Source organism: Saccostrea cucullata, unplaced genomic scaffold (assembly GCF_032062105.1).
Source record: "Saccostrea cucullata isolate Sc308-1 unplaced genomic scaffold, CSIRO_AGI_Scuc_v1 ctg196, whole genome shotgun sequence".
In the NCBI taxonomy this organism is placed as follows: domain Eukaryota; kingdom Metazoa; phylum Mollusca; class Bivalvia; order Ostreida; family Ostreidae; genus Saccostrea; species Saccostrea cuccullata.
The window spans coordinates 416,790-435,809 of NW_026933558.1; the positions used below are offsets into that span (position 1 = coordinate 416,790).

At 37.2% G+C, this 19,020-nt stretch overlaps 1 protein-coding gene across 1 annotated transcript in view; it reads left to right on the plus strand.

The window, feature by feature from the left end:
* LOC134238647 (microtubule-actin cross-linking factor 1, isoforms 1/2/3/4/5-like) overlaps nucleotides 1-19,020 on the plus strand; it is an 84,369-nt gene that overhangs the window by 28,816 nt on the left and 36,533 nt on the right. Inside the window, 22 exon segments of the mRNA XM_062720770.1 lie at nucleotides 176-295; nucleotides 498-593; nucleotides 703-833; nucleotides 1,089-1,346; nucleotides 1,734-1,938; nucleotides 2,135-2,263; nucleotides 2,407-2,484; nucleotides 2,595-2,756; nucleotides 3,610-3,642; nucleotides 4,515-4,619; nucleotides 4,852-5,217; nucleotides 5,472-5,626; nucleotides 5,725-5,839; nucleotides 5,941-6,115; nucleotides 6,234-6,385; nucleotides 6,512-6,672; nucleotides 6,788-6,926; nucleotides 7,171-7,355; nucleotides 7,551-7,710; nucleotides 7,815-7,898; nucleotides 10,419-10,640; nucleotides 10,876-19,020. Coding sequence (XP_062576754.1) covers nucleotides 176-295; nucleotides 498-593; nucleotides 703-833; nucleotides 1,089-1,346; nucleotides 1,734-1,938; nucleotides 2,135-2,263; nucleotides 2,407-2,484; nucleotides 2,595-2,756; nucleotides 3,610-3,642; nucleotides 4,515-4,619; nucleotides 4,852-5,217; nucleotides 5,472-5,626; nucleotides 5,725-5,839; nucleotides 5,941-6,115; nucleotides 6,234-6,385; nucleotides 6,512-6,672; nucleotides 6,788-6,926; nucleotides 7,171-7,355; nucleotides 7,551-7,710; nucleotides 7,815-7,898; nucleotides 10,419-10,640; nucleotides 10,876-19,020 — 11,376 coding nt within the window.

The window sequence follows — 19,020 nt, forward strand, 5'->3', positions numbered from 1 at the left end:
TTCTTCTGAAAATCAGAAATCTGTAGTGGAAGGTTTGTTAACCTGATCATATCAAGAAAATGAGGATGCAGTTATTTGAATAATCATGTTAGTTATCAATGGTCATTCGATACCTGGTGTTGTTTAGTTGTTTTAAAAGTGTAGATTCCTCTTTATTATTTCTGTTTGCTCATAGGAACGACAACTGAAGATAGACGAGTACAGAGATTTAGCCTCCTCTCTGATTACTTGGCTTCAACAAACAATAATAATGATGAAAGAGCAAAAGCTTCCTTCCACTCTTATAGAAATGAAAGTAAGTTAAACTGTGACCATAAGTTTGTATTATTGTGAAAATGTGTCTAATTTATACTTATACCATAGTGTGTTCTAGTTATAATTTAAGAAAACCAATAAGATTTATCTTTAAAATAGATCTATCCAGTATCGATGACCCCAAACATTTTTTAAATTTAAATTATCAAATGGTTTAATTATTGTCTTTTTATTTATTACAGACTCTGCAGGCAGAGTGTAATAAGTTCAAAATTGAAGAGGTCCCACCACGGTTGGAAATGAAGAAGAGACTATTCCACATTTATGATGAAATTCAGGTAACTGAAAAAACATCATATCTGTTGATTTATTTAGCATTGTATTTAACATGGAAATATTTGGAGCTAAAAGCACTTTTAATAAAACCTAAGGTAATTCTGATTTCAGGGTTTCCAAGGAGGTACAGCTTACTTAAATATACCAGAAGAAATTCGACCTGATAGTATGAACAGATTCTGGGAAAGGTTTATTCTACAACAACAAGAAAGAGACAACTACATACAGTCTGAAATCATTAGGTATTCCATTTAGAATATAGTGATAAAAAATTCTTATTGCTAGGCTTCTAAAAGAATCACAATTTTGTTTTCATTGAACTCTCTGCGTCTTCATACGAGTGAAAAAGTCTCAGGAGGGGAGGCTAAACAACAAACAAAAACAAAACATTCAATTCTTAATGGTTTTTTTCCAATTGAAAATCTGCTGTATTGATGTTGGTTTGTTTTATTTGAACAGACATCATTTTATTGACTTAATGTTGAATTTTTGTACAGACTAGAGAGACTACAGAGATTAGCAGAGAAGGTCCACCGGGACTGTAAACACTGTGAGGACAGTCTGGAGGACATCGGTCCTCGTATCCGAGAGGAGCAGACCCGCGTGGATAAGATCCACCCCCTGGAAGCCAAGCGTAACTGTGACGCCATCGACAGGGCCCTCCAGAACGTGGAGGAAATGGTCAGGAGCTCATTCAGGGACATACAAATGCTGCAGGAAGGAAGATTCGCCACTGGTGATCAGCTCTACAGAAGGTTAGTGTAGCCAAGGAACGTTTATATCTGAAATTGTGGAGTTCATATCATACCTTGAAGGAATATGATGTTAATTCAGTCTTTGCATGTATTTACAAGGTATTTCAAGTATGAACAATTTCTAAACAATCAGGACATGTTGGAAATATGAAAGACCATACTTATTGTTGCTATCAGAAACAGATTATCATGATTGTATGTCATTAGCCAATTTGTACATGTAGTTGTAAACTGCTAAATTTGATATAGTCAAAGATCAATACAGGCTTAGAAAGTTTCGTTTGTTGTTGTTTTAAACTTTTTTAACATATATGTTGAATACTTTTATCACTTGTACCCGAATTTTCTCAAAAAATGCTGTAATTAACTTGACATATTTTTTTCCAGGGCGTCTTCAATCCAGTCCCGAGTGTCAGAACTGAGGACTCTGTTGTTTAGTGAGGTCATCCAGAAACTCATCAGCAAGTCCTATGTAGAGGAGACCTCCACTCTCACCAAGAAAAAGGAAATTGTCACAGAAATCCGTCTGATTGAGACCAACCCAGCCTTTCAGCATGTGCAGGAGTGCTTAAACTGGATAGAAAGTAGACAGGTAGATAAAATTACTGTCAGAATTAACTTCTCTCAGAGAATTTTTCTTGCTATTTGGCTTAATTCTCTTTGCAGTCTCTGATTCAATCAAGTCTGAGAATTTAAGAAAAGAAATTTTTTTCAGATCTTAATGCTCCTTTGCAGACTTTTTACTTTATCAGGTCTTTCAGAAAATAGACAATGTTCTTTTTTTCCAGAAATCTCTGGAGAATGCTGAGTTCGGAGGTGACCTTGACACCGTTCAGAGTCTGGCAGAGGAGCACGATCAGCTTCATCAGGAAGTCCAGGGATTCCGACGCGAGGTCGAGAGATGTATCTCAGAGGGGGTATGTGACAATTACACAGGAAAAGTTCAAAAACTGACATTAAGTCAACTTTTTGAAGGAATATAGATAGACTAAGATTACTGAAAGATAATGGTAATGCAGCATTCTTCCAGATTATTCATGATTTATGCTTTTGTTTTTAGAAATCTTTACCTTCAGAAGAGAAAAAATTATACACCCAATGGTTGTCAAAGATGGAAGTAGCATATTCTTTGTTAGTCGTAAGTACATATGATTATTAAAATATGAATGAAATGGAGGAAATAAAATTTGGAATTATAATCATTCTCAGTCAATAGTAAAACTAAGCAAAACTGGTTTGGAATTTCAGAACACATCAACCCGGAGACACAAGTGCCTGGAATCTCTACACGAGTTCCTGCAGTCAGCCACACAGGAGCTTCTGTGGCTCAATGAGAGAGAGGAGCTGGAACTGAGTCGAGACTGGAGCTCACCGGATGCAGATATGGACCAGACGGACTCCGCATACAAGGTAAAATTACAGAGAGACTGGAGCTCTCCTGATGCCGATATGGACCAGACAGATTCCGCATACAAGGTAAAATGAGAGAGATTGAAGTTAACAGGTAAACTGATGTGTTAGATGGACCTAGCAAACAAGGTAAAATTAGAGATTAATTAAGCAGGTAAACTGGCCTGCAAGGGATGGTAGTATATTGCTAAGTGACTTTTTATGGTAAATTGGTGAGTGATGATCAGTTAAAGGAGGAGAAGAGGAAGTGTAATGTGAAGAAAGTGACAAACAGGAAAAGGGCATTCTTTACTATCCTAAGTTAAAACAGTTTTATCAGAACAAGGAAGAGAATCGGCTAGGTTATCGATCGGTCAAGTGGAAAAAGGAAAAGACATTAAGCAGATTATTTTATTTTCAACTTCGGAAGTTGAGAGAGTTGGGGATTTTATTAATTGTAAATCTGGTACATCCAGTACCTGAAGAGTCCATATTCTTTTTCATAAAAGAACTGTTTAGGGATTTTTGAAGTATCTTGTATGCATATACATTTAGTTAAGCACAAACCTTATGTAAAGTTTATCAACATAATGTTCATAAGAACATAAAAAGTCACTGACCTTGGACAAGTTCCTAAGAAGCAAACTGAGGTACAAGAGAGACAACTTCATTTGCCTTTACTTGATGATGAAAGCAAAGTAGACACATAAAAAAAATCCCCTGTGTATACAGTAGTTGTACATGTTCATCAGTTTTTTTAGAATCAGTGTTTCTGCATAAGTTAGGGTTAAAGAGAGTATCTATCTTGATATTTTTTATTTTCAAATTAATTTTTAACCCAGCACATGTTACTTCAATCATTGTTTGTTTACAGGATTTTTATGGCTATGGGGCACTATCCAAAGAGGTTTGAAACCTGATACATGCTACATGCATTATTCTAAAATAACAAAACAACTGACTGACTTTGTTGAATGCAAAAAATCTTTGTAGGAAACATATATCTTGTTTGAAAAGCAGCAAAAGCATGAAGTGAGATTCTTGTTACTTTCTCTACAGAAAATTTAACGAAGTTTAAAATGTGAATAATTCACATGTAATGTTTTGCCGGATTTCATATTTTGGATGCCTGCATCAAAATTTGTTATACAAAATATTCTGTTTATATAACCTTGCATGCATCTTTGGATGCCTGCTATATTAGTATCTTTCAAAATGGTGAAGAATACAAGAAAATGAAAATGTAGATTTCAGATGCATGATTTGTTAATGGTCCTTGTGGAATTCTTTTTCATGGCAAAAAATTGTCAAATCAAACATTTGAATGATAAGTTAGTACCAGGTAAATTCTCAGTTTTAAAGAAAAATCTCTGAATTTGTTGATATCCTCTTTTGCATGACCTGGATAATTCTCTTACAGTAGATACTAAATCAATATATATATCATTGAACAGCATGTTTATTAACACAAATGATGCTCTGTATTTTTGGGTAACTTTCAAACTGTTTCATGATTGTCAAAATTGAACCACATTAAGAATACATTTTTCTGCATCAAAATTTTCTTGATTAAGCAGATGGGGCTTAAAATATATTATTTTCCCATTTTACCTCATGTAAACAACAGTAAATTTAGGAAAATAAAATGTTTGTTGTTTAAGACCCTATTATTTAATAAAACATATATCAACCATTTCTGAAATTATCCATTTTATTTTCTCCTGTTGTAAATTCTGTAATCTCAACCTATGGAAGATATCCTCTTTATTTTCTTTACAGACAATTCTACATGAGTTGGAGGCGAGAGAGACCCAGTTCAACTCGGTCCAGGATCGAGGGTCTGCTATGGTGCTAGACAGACACCCAGCATCTGAGAGCATCAGGGTAAAAATGTGTTCTGTTTACATAAATGTATTATGAAAAGTTCCATAAATTACAGTGGTGGAGTACAGTATTAAATTTAGTGAGGCATGGGATGCATTTGTAGTGTTTTTCAATGCAGTGTTTGTTACAAGAGAGGTCTTGTTTAGAATTTAAAAGCTTGTAGAGAGAAATTAGTGTCAGATAAAAATAAAGTTTTGTAAGTGTTATTTCATGGCCCTGTTTGATACTTCAGGCTTACATGGAGGCCATGCAGTCCCAGTGGTCCTGGTTGATCCAGCTGACAGTGTGTTTAGAACAACACGTGAAATTTAAGGCTCTCTACCACCAGTTCTTCAAGGACTGTAAAGCATGTGAGGAGGACATGGACAGACAGCAGGAAATGTTATCATCCAGGTACAGCCAGGAACACCTGGATCCTGACGAGGCCAAACAGAGGGTTAAGGAGCTCCAGGAGTTACAGAAACACCTGACCAGCCTACAGCACCAGGTGGAGGGCCTCATACACAGGAGTGGGGAGGTCCCACCCCTCCATCTCAGGTCCTCCAGGGTCCAAAGTCCAGTCAGGGTCCAGTGCTTGTGTACTTACAGACAACCAGAGGTAAATAAAATGTTTTTATTAGTAGCCCATTAGGAGGGAAAATAAAAAGCAGTTTATTATTGATGTCAATGTCAATGTTAAAAAACTCTATGCCTCAAAATCTTTGATTACAGAGGCATAAAAATGGTAGATTAATTGTTGATGATTTGTCAGACATGTATTAAAAGTTTATAGCTACATGTATATAAATGAAGTTGGAGGGATTGTACTTATGTTAGAATTTCTAACAGTTAGATTTTTAAAATAAATTTCAGTTGTTATTGGAGAAAGGCATGGACTGTCTTCTATTGGACAACAGTGATGGTGTCCGCTGGACAATTCGTAACAGCAGTGGTCAGGAGGGCAGAGTTCCTGCTGCCTGCTTTGTCATTCCTCCTCCCAATCACAATGCTATACAAACAGCACAAAGGTCAGACATTTGTTAACCAGCAGCTAATACTTGAATGACTTTTTTTATTCTTATGAAAAACATTATTATGAAAGTTTTGTTTTTCTTTTCTTTATCAGCCTTAAATCCAAATTAGAGAATCTATTAGGCAAATGGAAACTACAATACAGAACAATGAGATACAACATGGTCCTTGCTACAATGCACAAAATGAAATCATGGGACCTGAAGCAGGTATAATTTTTGTGAATTATATCTTACTATAAAAACTATTTTGCTAGTTGACTTTTAATTTATTCATTAAAATAATTATGGAACAACTCAATACATTTCAGTTTATGCTGCTGGATCCCTCTCGAAGAGAAGCATTTTGGAAAACTCTGAATGACGACACAAATTCCTTAATGAGAGAAGTTGGTGAGTCATCTCCAGAAATGAGGAAACTGCGAGAAGAGCTAGCCAACTGTAACCAGATCTTTCTCAGTCTTTCAGCCTCAGCCATGGAGTATGGTATGATCTTTTTCTGTTTTTAAAAGGGTCAAATATTAATTGAAATAATTTTTAATTTTTTCCTGTATGTTTATATTTGACAAAGTGTTAAACATTGATGATGTGTATCTATCTACAGAAATAAATGAGAATCAGTCTCCAGAAGTGACATTACTACAAGATTTAGATGCTCTAAGCCATGGACTGAAATCATGTGATCAGTCCCATGTCTCCTTGGAAACTGCAGTGTGGGACAGGTCTTCCATAAGGCATGCATTAGAACAACACAGAGTGAGTATCATAATCCCAAATTCATATCTCTGTCTAAGGTTTATTAAATGTGATGTCATTCTTCCCTCTCAGTGCATGACAATAAAAGGAGAAATATTTAGAATTTCTTTTGAATTTTAAATCTAGGCTTGGGAAAGAATGTTTCGAACATATGAGGGAGACTTAGAAAGAGTTCGGAAAGTTTATGCCACACTACCAAGGAGAAGTCATAGTTTAGAGGTCAAATATGCAGAGGTCATGCAGAAATGGGACCAGATGCTAGTAACAGCAGAAACTAACAATGAAAGGTAAATGACCATTCCACATTCCATATTAAATGCGTCTAACACAAGGTTTGGAAATGGAGGATTCGAAGCAACCTCTGTATTTTGTTCTAGTAAGTGATTGTTACAATATTTGTAGATTAAGAGCAGTAGATTCAGTGCTGTCAGGTGTAGATTCCATGAAACCTGTCGTTGCTGATTTTGAAATTGCCCTGGTTTCCCAGGATACTATGACCTCAGACCCTATGAGTCTGCAGCAACTTAGAGAGGAACTGCAGGTAATGAAGAACTCTTTTATCACAATTGTGTTTACTCTCAAGTAAGACACACATACTTAATAATAAACTAAATGGATTAAAAACTTTAATCCATTCCAACATGACATGAAACTTTTTTTTCCATGATTATAGGAGGGAGCTCAAAAAAAAATTTAAACATTTTTAAATGTCTTGATATTGATTTGAATGTCTTGACCTTCAATGACCCATGTTGTGAATGTTTATTATATATTTAATATTTCAGGATTTGAGCAAATCCACTCAGAAACACCAGCCAGTAATTGCCAAACTCCAGACTGAGATGACATCACTGGCCTCTAGAGAGGGCAGTTCCCAGACACACACACCCTACAACATGAACCTACTAGAAGAGGAGGTGACGGCCATTAAACAACGCTGGGACAGTGTCTGCCGTCAAGTGTCTGAAAGGTATCATGGGAATTCTGTATTGTTTTAATCACTTATTGTGTACTTTTTGAAAAATAAAGGAAATGGAACACTCATCATATTTTCAACAGTTCAATTTCTTGAATCAGCATGTGTGTATTGAAACTCCCTCATTCATTCTATTTAAACTAAAACAAGAACTTGCATGTATAATCAAGGTAAACATTCTGCTTATAGGCTGCAGAGCACAGAGGTGGCCGGAGATATGTTGTTGAAGTATACAACTGGTATCCGTGGTGAGCAGACATTTGTATCAGAAATGCAGAGGGCCAAAGACAGACAACCCCCACTGTCTTATGAAATAGAGGAACTGAAAACATGCATCGAACCAACAATGGTGAGCATAATTCAAATTTTGAAGCAGATTTATGGCCCTGTGTGATTGTGCTCTGTACATACAAGATGGTGATGTATTGTTATAAACTTCTGTTGTGTTTGTAGGCAATTTACAACAGCCTAGGAGAGGAGCAGTACCAGATAGAGGCTGTAAACAAACATGGTGGACAATTCATCAGAGAGGCTAAGGTACAACACATAGCTTGCAACGGCAATGCATTAGCAGCATATGGCATCTTGGCTTGTTTTTTGAACAGAACTGAAACTTGTGGCAACAAAGCTGCCATAGGAGTATTGCTTTCTAAACAGAAAGATAAATATGTCTTACTGACAAATGACTTATTTTTTAGGCATGACAAGTAAATGTAGTTTTATTTTTGTTGGAAGAGTGAGAGATCGAATGAGAGAAATGTCCTTGTCCACCTCTGTCACGTTAACACCTAACCTCATGTTTTTTTCTGTCATACATTTCCCCATCATTTCGTATTGTCTTTTCTATCTCTCTGTAGTTCAGTGTTTCAGCTTTCTTTGCATCCAGTCTTTCCTTTCAGTCAGGCTACCTTAAAGTAGCTTGGTTGAAAATTTAGGTCTACCATTAAAAATCCTTGCATATCAACCCTGTTCTTTTCAGCAATTATAGCAGTTTAAAACGTTTTAGTTTCTTGTATATGTATAACTCTTGGCATCATTTAGATAATCATTGATATGTCTTTCCTAAAGATATATTTTAATAAGATCTAAAAACAAAAAGCTTCATATGACAGTATGTTTTGGTGAGTACTATTTGGGACCCATTGAAACTTTCAGGATACAAATTTTTTCCCATCAGACAAAGGCACATGATTTTTTCATGGATTAAGTAATCATAAGAAAATTTTTATTTAAAGTAATGTTAACCATTTAGCACCACCGCACACACCTTATGTTAAATACTGAACATGGCTGCTTGCTTGACTGAACTGGTTTGATCATCAGTCCGAAATGAGAAGTAAGTAAACTATGACAGCTTTGTAGTGCCATTAACGTAACCAGCTTAAGGGGGAGGTGCCCAGTAGAGGGATTATTGCTTTAAACACTCACAAATTCAGCATGTTGAAAAACTTGATTAAAGAGTCTTTTCACTTTTGATAAAACTTTTTAATAAAGCAAATGCTTAAATAATATTTAAGAAAATTACTTTAAGTGCCTAGGCTATACCTACAAATCTTTAACATTAATTTCCGAAGAAAAAAATTTAAGGCTATATTGCAATTAAAATGACTTGGAAAGTTTTTACCTTTTAAAGTGAGTTTTTAAAGACAGGTATGATCTATTGATCTGTAGTGTATTATATGTCAGTGTAGGTGATGGGGATTTTAGATGTTATTTCCTTTGATGCTGTTTTATAATTATAGTTATACTCATATATATACAAATTCATACTCTAAGCATACCATCAAAACATGCTGAGTTAATAAAATTTTCACTGTTTTTTTTATTTGTTTTTGGCACATAGCATTTGCTTTTTGTAGTATGCTTAAACTTCTGATTTTAAAGATTTTATCCTTTGATGTACCATTAATAGAAAAATTCATGAACTTTGAAAACAGAAGTTTCTGCTTTTTCCTTGCTTTGCTTTTCTTTTAAAGCCTAGCTTGAGTGATGAATGAAAAATGCTAACAAAACGTGTGCTATAAATCTGTGCAAAACATTTAATAGAAATAGGAATGTACTTTATGATAAATATTATCATACAAACATATGTTAGAGCAGTCCAGTTTGTCTTGAGGAAATAAGTAGATGATTTGAGCAGCTTAGTGGAAATTTAGTACTGCTCTGGATCTAGCGATGCTTGTTATATTAAAGTAAAAATAAATTGTGGTTGTGGGAAAACATTCAGAGAGTGTTCAGAAAAAGAAACTTCCTATGGCAGATATACCATAAGGTTGTAAATTGAGGAAATTTAATGCATTGGTAGTAGGCATGAAACAAATAGGAGTATTTCATAATTGAGTGGTAGGAGAGCTAGGAGGAAATATTATTAGCATGTTCATTTAGAATTTGTGCTGATATAAATAAAAGAAATGAAAAACTTGTACACCAATCAGGGAAAAATAATCTTTATTAGCTTTATATGGCAGAGTATTATGGCTAAATATGTATATTTTTGTATTCATATGTATATACATATGAGATATAGTTATTATCCCGTAAGATATTTACAAAGAAAATATTTTATCTCACTATGTATTTGGGCTCTTGCACAAAAAGATTATGTATCAAGTATTGAAGATGCATCCTTTATAATATATCTACATATATATTGTACATATGTATGTTTTGGTTTTAAAGTCAGCTGCTTAAAGGAATACCTGGTAGCTACAGGAAGGATTGAGAAATTGTTATATAATGGAGTAGGGAGTTATTATTGGCAGTGTATAATCTTCTTGCTACAGCATGCCTACAAGGATGCAGTGCTCAATGGTTTTCATTGCACTAAAACTGAAATTGAAACTCCAAAAACTACTACTTTATAACATATCACCTAACACAAATTATAAAAATTACTTGTATTTTTTTTTAAAATTTGATTTACACTCTTTTTTGCATATTTACAAAATGAGAAACCCAGTTACACAATTTGAAATTAGACCTGGAACAAACACATTGAAGTTTGTTTTTTTTTGAATTAAGTTTCAAGACAATACATGAAAGAAATCTTTTTTTCAGATTTACGATCGGAGGTTAAAGCAGTATAGGAGCAGTCTGGAGGACATTGATGCTGCATTAATTCAGGGAATCAACAAACGATTCAAACGGCAGGATGGTGCGGAAGTTATAAAAATAGAACTAGATGAACTTAACCGACAGTACATATCCCTGATCCAGTGGACCAAGGACAGGCTTAGAGAGATTACTCGTAGACTCTCCGAAGCCAATGTCAACATTCAGGTTAGATTTAATTCAAACACTTTAAGATATCAAGTCTCTTGTATTAAAAATAAATCTTTTTGTCTAGAAATGTTTATAATATGCTGCTATTGACTTTTGCTAAATGATACCTCATTTACCATTAATAAATGTTAGAATTATTTCCTATCAATGATAAAACAGTAAAAAAGATATATCTTTCCTTCTTCATAGATAGCTATTTTACCACTATTATAAAAAGAATTTGTCTTTTTAGTTTCAGATGGTTATTGATGACGACATTCCACTACTTAGGACTTTCAGAAGTGAACTTGCCAAGCGTTCCTCTGTTTTAATGGATGAGGACATGCAGGGGTTCTTTGAGGAGTTGTCTGAGTATGAGGGATATACAGGCACCCCAGGCCAGTTCTACGGAGTAACTCCAAGACAATTCACTGCTAAAGCAACAGCAACAATGACATTCCAAAGACCAGAAGTGTCTGAGCCTTTTTCAAGGATCAAAGTCACTAAAATGGAGACTGTACCTGATAAACCAGTTCAGAAGCCGTTAGAAGTTCATGTGAAGAGCCGAGCAATGACTTCCCTTCCAGAGCAACAGAAAAGACTGTCATTAAAACTAGCTAGCATGACAGGAGTGAAAGCTCCACAGTCCACACAAGAAATGGGAAGGAAGCTTCCAAAGGTATCTCAGACTCTTTTGACTGTGAAACAAGAAAGTGTGGCACCTACTTCACCATTCCTACACATACCTGGTGTTCTGAACACCAAAACAAACATGAAGATGACTCTTAGAGAAGCATTACAAACTGGATTATTTGATCCAAAGACTGGATGCTACTGTGATCCAAGAAGTCAAAGAAAATTATCATATTCAGAAGCATGTCAATCTGGATTAATCACAAGAGAACTAAGAGGAGAATTAGGAAAGTCATCTGGAATGCTGAATGTGTTAACAGGAAGGCCATTCACTGTTCTGGAATCCATACAGAAAGGACTGTTTGATCCTGTACAAGGAACTATAAGAGATCATTCCACAGGGAGACATGTAGCTGTCCATCAAGCTGCAGCTCAAAATGTTATTCCAATGGAAGTCGCAGAGAGACTGATCGGACCTGAAGTTTCAGTGACAACAATATCTCAGTCTCAGGCAATATTTGGTGAGGGCAGTCTAGAAATAGTTGATGTTCCATTGAGCTTAGCTGAAATGGTAGAAAAAGACTTTTATAACTCTGCAACTGGCAAGCTACAAGATCCAATTTCAGGAGCCCAGTTGACTATAATTGATGCAGTTGAAAAGGAACATGTGAATCCATCCAAAAGAGAAATCAAAGATTCAGCTAGTAATGAGTATGTTACAATTGTCGAGGCAGTTGGAAAATCCCTTCTTGACCCAGAAGCTGGATTGTTCATTCTAAAATCAGAACAAGTAAAACTTCAACTTGATGAAGCATATGAAAGACAGATTCTCAACAGACCACTTACTCTTCCTAGAATGGTCAGAGATGGCCTCCTTAGTGACAGAGGACAGGTGACCAATCCAAGAACAGGAGAAACGATGTCCTTCTCTGATGCCTTGGATATTGGACTGATAGATGATAATGTAAAGTGTGTTGTGAACCCTAGGACAAATGATATCCTCTCTGTTTCTGAAGCTATTGAGCAAGGCTTCCTTGATTCCAGAGGTTTATTTGTTTCACCTGGAGCTGCACCAGCTGTTGCGATATCAGAAGCCCTTGTCCAGGGATACTTGAAGCTTGTAGAAGAAGAAGTTGTCTTCCCTAAACCTTGTGTATTAGATACTAGAAAAGGGATTAAAGTTACAGTGCCTGAGGCTTTGAGACACAATCTCATTACAAGTTCAGGAGAGTATGTAGACACCAGTTCAAATCGAAGAATTCTTCTTGGTGCAGCAGGAAGTCAAGGATTAGTACACAAAGATATGGTTGAGAAACTTATGAGAGAAACCTCTTTGAAAGATGCCACCAATAAAAACATTTCATTCATGCGAGCAATTCAGATTGGAATGGTCGATGTTAAAAAAGGCCAGATTTGTGACTTTAAGACTGGAGACATGATGGATATGCAGAAAGCTGTTACAGAGGGACTGATTTCAAGTGAAGATGCAGAGTGTTTGATGGAAGTCCTGAGTTCAGCCGTTACACATACAACTGTGATAACCAAAGTCCAACCTAGTTCTGAAGAACCCAATATTGAACCAATGACAGTTTCAGAAGCTAAACAACAAGGTCTGATCAATGAATATACTGGGGAATTCAGAATTCCAAACACTGGTGCTACAATGCCAATTGAGGAAGCAATTGAAAAGGGATACCTTATCCCTGATATAGAAGAGGAGAATGAGTATATTGTAGAAGAAATGGATGATCAACCTATGGAAGAACTAGATGAAGAGGCCAGATGGCTGAAAGAAGTTTCACTTAAGCATGCACAGCTTTCACCTGGAGCCTCAGCAACTGATTCGAAATTGATGAGGAAAGGAGACACAGGTTTCTCATTTACAACCACAACTGTTTCTAGACCTGTAGTATCAGAAAGTGTTGTAACAGAGACAAGACACCTAGCTGTACAGAGTGCTCTGGATCCACGAACAAAAGAACGTATATCTGCCCAGGAAGCTGTTAAAAGGGGTCTACTGGACATGAGAAGAGGTCATTTTATCCATCCTACAACAGGCAAGAAACTAACCATTGTTGAAGCTATTAATCAAGGATTTTTAACTGGAAAGGAAGTGGATGAGGTTGATGCCCAAGAAGGATCTGCAATCAGTGATGTCAAGTCATTTTCAATCACAGGAGTTATACACCCCAGAACCAATCAGAAGATAACAGTTAGCCAGGCCACAAAAGAAGGAATCCTCCACTGTGATAAAGGGCTTTATATTGGTAGAGATGCATTTGGAAGGGAGAAACCCATGAAAATTAGTGAGGCTGTAACTGCTGGCTTGATCTTTGCAGATACAGTCATGGAAGATGCTCCATCAACAGCAGAACTGATAAGAGAAACCAAGCAATACACAATTAAAAGGGTTGTTCATCCTCACACAAAGAGACATGTTCCAGTGATAGAAGCAGTGAGAGAAGGAATAATAGATGAACACAATGGCATTTATCATGACTTTAGAACTGGAGAGAAACTAACAATCATAGAAGCCATGGAGAGGAAGTTGATTGAAGCAGAACTAACATCAGTCAGTTCTAATACAGAGGGTGGTGGAAACAAAATTATCACCACCAAACTGACAACTCTGATGGTGTCTTGGGTAGTGGATCCAAGAACTGGAGAAACAATTCCCATTTCAAAAGCCATCGAGGATGGAATAATTGACCAACATAAGGGTTGCTATCATAATCTTGTTACTGGTGAAACAATTTCCATGAATGATGCCATTGAGAGAAAACTAGCAATTGCTAAGTCCTCAACCCAGGATTCCAGTGATAGTGGTAGCATTCATAGCATTCACATTACTGATGAACAAGAATCCTTCGAAGCTACATTGGTGGAGGATATTCACTCTGAAACTGTGACATTTAGCATAAGCAGTGTCATTGATCCACAGACAATGGAAATGATTTCCTATGATGATGCTGTTGAAAAATACATCTTAGATATTTCTAAGGGAGTTTATCGTAACCCTGCAACTGGTGAGGAGATTCCAATCAATGAAGCATTGAACAAAGGACTGATTCATGCAGACATCACAGGAAAGAAGAGAGAAGAGGAGCTGATGAGAAGCGCTTTTGTAGCCGAAAAGATTGACTTCCCACTAAAAAATGTTACAACTGTGAGAGATCCCAAAACAGGAATGGAGATGTCTGCAATAAGAGCTATCCAGTTTGGATTGGTTGATCTCGAGGATGGTATGTTCTTAGACACAAGGACAGCCAAACGCATTCCACTTAAGTCTGCTTTGAGACAAGGGTTCATTACATTATCTAAAACAACTGATCCAGCAGAGATTGAAAGACTGCAAAATGAATCCTCTGATTCCATTCAACCACCTAAGTTTTCAGAAAATGGACTTTCACCATCAGTGGTGGACATGAAACTTGAGAAGTCAGGCACCAGAGAAAGCAAGACTTCAGTATCTACCTGTGCAGATGAGGTCCTGAACTACACAACAGACATTGAACAGAGCATGGATGCAAGTTTTAACAATGATGACTCTCTAGATGGTAGGGTTGTGTTTGAATTTTCTGACAAGTTGCAAATGGGAAGAGGTGCTCAAGGCATTGGAATTGAAACATTGTCAGTCCCAAAAGGATTCTCTTACACTGAAGCTGTGAAAATAGGACTGGTGGATCCAACATCTGGAAAAGTTCGAGACCCAACTACACATAAGCTGATATCCCTGCAAGAAGCCATGATGTCAGGGATCATTAACCCAAAGAAACCAGCATTAGTGACAAAGACAGGAGACCATCAACTTACTCTGCAAGATTGCATCAAAGAAGGATATATTGACCCAAAAACAGGAAAGTTGAACTTTGGAAAGTGTGGAGAAGAAGAAATTGTTGTAAGCCCTCATTTCACTTCACAGTTTTCCAAACCAGGGCCACTGAATTTACTGGATGCTGTGAGAGCTAACTTATTTGATGAAATAACATGCACTTTCCTTGAGCCTCTGTCTGGAAACAGATTTACACTACAAGAGGCATTGAATAGAAATGTGATTGATGGAAATCTTGTGACTGTAGAAAACTCAGAGACTGGAAGAAGACTATCTCTTAAGACTGCATTACGTCAAGGATGGATTGATGGTTCAACAGCAAATGTGAAAGACTTTGCCTCCAAGACTACAATTTCTCTAGTGGAAGCTGTGGATAGAGGACTGATTGCTAATGCTATTGATGAAGTGTCTGGTACTTTGTATGATTCCATATCTGGAAAAGAAATTCCCTTGGAAAAAGCACTGACAGCTGGACAAGTGAAGAAAGATGATGTAATGGTATTGGACAAAAGGACTGGAGATCTGGTAACTCTAGAGACAGCATTCAAAAAAGGACTTATCCAGAGAAATTCTGGTGTTGTTTTGAATACTGCTACTGGAGAGAAGATGAAACCCCAAGATGCCATAAAGATGGGTTTGCTTGCTGTTGTTGGTGCACCAGTGCTTGGTGGAATGGCTCTTTATGATGCTATATCAAAGAATCTCTCCCAGCCAGAAGCAGTCAGTACTCCAAAATCAACTATGGATAGGCACAGAAAACCTTCAGAGATGGCAGAGGAGCACCTAGAAATTCACGGACCAAAAACTAATGGCCATGCTGAGACACAAGCAAGTAACCGCTCAGAAAAAGTAACCATGAAAATGGAGAAAATGACCCCACAAACAACTGTTGTGTTTGCAAAGCCAGGAGATAATATCCAACCTTCACAACCATCCTGGACACCTGAGAAAAAAGATGATTCATTCAACCGGAGCAACTTGGTAAGTGAGGAACAGATTACTGAAGATGCACAAGAAATATTCAAACGGATGAGAGAAAAAGATACCAAAACAGGAGTTAGATTGCCTACTAACCTTTCTACCCTTGCTTCTCCTAAATCTCCAGCTTTCCAATTTCCTCCTTCTGCTTCTGATCAGGTAATGGATTTCCCTCCCTCTGCTTCTATATCTGAAACTATTTTGCAAGAAGCTCCTCCTCCTTCTCCTTCCCCTCCTCCTACTATTCTTTCTTCTCTAACTATCAAAGATGACATTACGGTCGATTGGCCTGCTGGAAAAGTTATTGTGAAAGACTCCGGAGAAGTTGTCAATGTAGCTGAAGCTGTTCAGAAAGGATATCTGGATTCAGAAACTGTGGAAAAATTAGGCGAGGCTGCACTTATTGAATCAAAATCACCTGACATTGAGATAAATTGGAATGATGGAACTGTAACTGTGAAGGAAACAAGAGAGAAAATATCTATAGATGAAGCTCTGAAGCGTAAATATATAAATGTGCATATTCATGAAACTCTGAAAACGGTGATTGAAAAGATAGAGGAAATCAAGAAAACAAGAAAAGTTTCACCACAAGAAACTGTAACAAAAGTGAAAAGGAGTTTTGTAACAGCACATGCAGAACAACCACAAGTGACACCCCTTATTAAAAAACCTCAAGTGTCAACCATGACAACTGAAAGGCAACAAGTTCTGAAAACAAACATGTCAGAGGTGCACATTCCGCGTGATGATAGATGGCAAGAACATACAACAACAAAAGAAACGGCATATGTTGTGCATCACCAACCAAGCCCTCCTGCTTTCAACCAGGATGCACAGAGAACCACAACAAAAGAAATGGCTTATGTTGTCCATCACCACCCGAGCCCTACTCTATCACAATCTAAAGAAATATCTGAATCATTCAGACATGAGACCTTTTCAGAGGGTCCATGGTCGCTGAATGAGCTTGTGCAGAATGATAGATGTACAACATTTGATGGAAGGATCTATGTCCCACACTACAGTGTCCCCATTACAATCCAGGAAGCTATCAATCGCCACTTTCTAAACATTGATACATCATGTATCATCGATCCTCGAACTGGAGTAGTTATCAACTTGTGGGAGGCAATGAAGAAGAACATCATAGATGCTGAGACAGGAATCATCATTCACACAGGGACTGGTGAGAGGATAACTTTGAAGGAAGCTGTTTATGAAGGTTTGATCCCACAACCAGGCTACAGCTATACATCATTCAGTGAGGAAGTAGTGGGACTCACTGGTGGATCTCTACATCTCACCTGGAAAGATGCGGTGGATCAGGGACTTCTGAACCAGAAGATGAACACCTTCCAACATCCTTACACCAAAGAGGTGATGTCTATTTCTTCAGCTGTTGAGCTTGGACACATTTATCATCCAGGAAAAGAGAAAGTTACCATTGAAACAACAGAGCTTCAGCTGAAGCCAATGAAACTGAGTACCATTAGTGTGGGTAACACTGTGTCATTTACTGATGCCATTCAGTATGGATTGTTAGACTTAGAAAGCAACCGATTTACAGAAACAGATACAGGTACCCAAATGTCCATTCAAGAAGCTATTAAGAGTGAGAAGATCAATCCTCTGGTTGAAACAACAACAACAGAGACTAGGACTGAGAAGATGACACTCACTTATGCCATTGATCATGGATATTTCAATGAGCAAACAGGAGTATTCACTGACTCAAAGACAGGACAAACATTTACATTGCAAGAAGCAATAAGCCATGGCTACATTGATGGGGAAAGTCAAATATATGATGTGGAAGGCAAGAGGTTTATGACAGTAAATGAAGGTCTGAAGCATGGGCAAATTGATAAGAAAACTGGAAAATTGAGATATAAAGAAATAGAGCAATATTCCTTGAAAGATGCAGCTAAGATGGGATTGATTGCTTTTATTGGAGGACCAATTTTAGCGGCCTCAAAAATTCAGAAAGTCATGACTGGCAAAAGAACCAAATCAAAATCTTCCCCTGAGGGTTCCCCTAGCAAGAAAGATGAAGTATTTTTTGATACATTCCCAAGAGTTTCCAGCCCTCGCATGATTGAAGCTTCCCCTAAAGTTGAACAGCATGCTCCAAAACAACTAACATACTACCCTGATTCTACTAACAGTCTTCCTTTACTCAAAAAAGAAACATCTTTGAAACTTCACTCCACAGTGGTAGATTTCATTTCTCCTGATGTATTGGAAATCACACAGTACACACACCACAGGGATGATTCAGTCAGTAAAAACACTAGTAGGATTAAAGTGGAATCGGTGAGAGATCTTGGAACAGGCAACAACATTCCTCTACACATTGCAGTTGATAGAGGAATCATTGATACTCATGAGGGAATCTTCAGGAACACATTGACTGGGCGTACCTTCAGTATTACAGATGCACAACAAAGAGGCTATGTGGTGGGACAAACTCTGAGCAACTGGACAACAAGAACTGAGCCTCAGCAGAAGAGTACAAAAACTGATGTGTTGTTTTCTGGCAAGAAAAACCTCTCGGTGGTATCTGTGTTGGATACCTTGTCAGGAGAGAGAGTTAGTTTTCATGAAGCTTTAGATCGTGGAATTGTGGACCATGAGGGAAAAACATACATCAACCAGAGAGCAGGAGAAGTGATGCCAATCATGGAAGCAGTTTCCAAGGACTTTGTATTGGTCAGAGATATGGATGCAAGTACAACGACAGCCAAGCAGACAGATTCTCTCATGAGGAATACTATCACTCAGTCCTACTCTGTGAAAGTTGACTCTGTAGTAGATCCAAGCACAGGGAAAGATGTTCATCTTTCAACTGCTATCAAATCAGGAATCTTTGATCCCAGAGCAGGAATTGTGAAGAACAAGATAACTGGAGAAGAAATACCCATCAGTGAAGCTCAGCAAAGAGGTCTTTTAAAA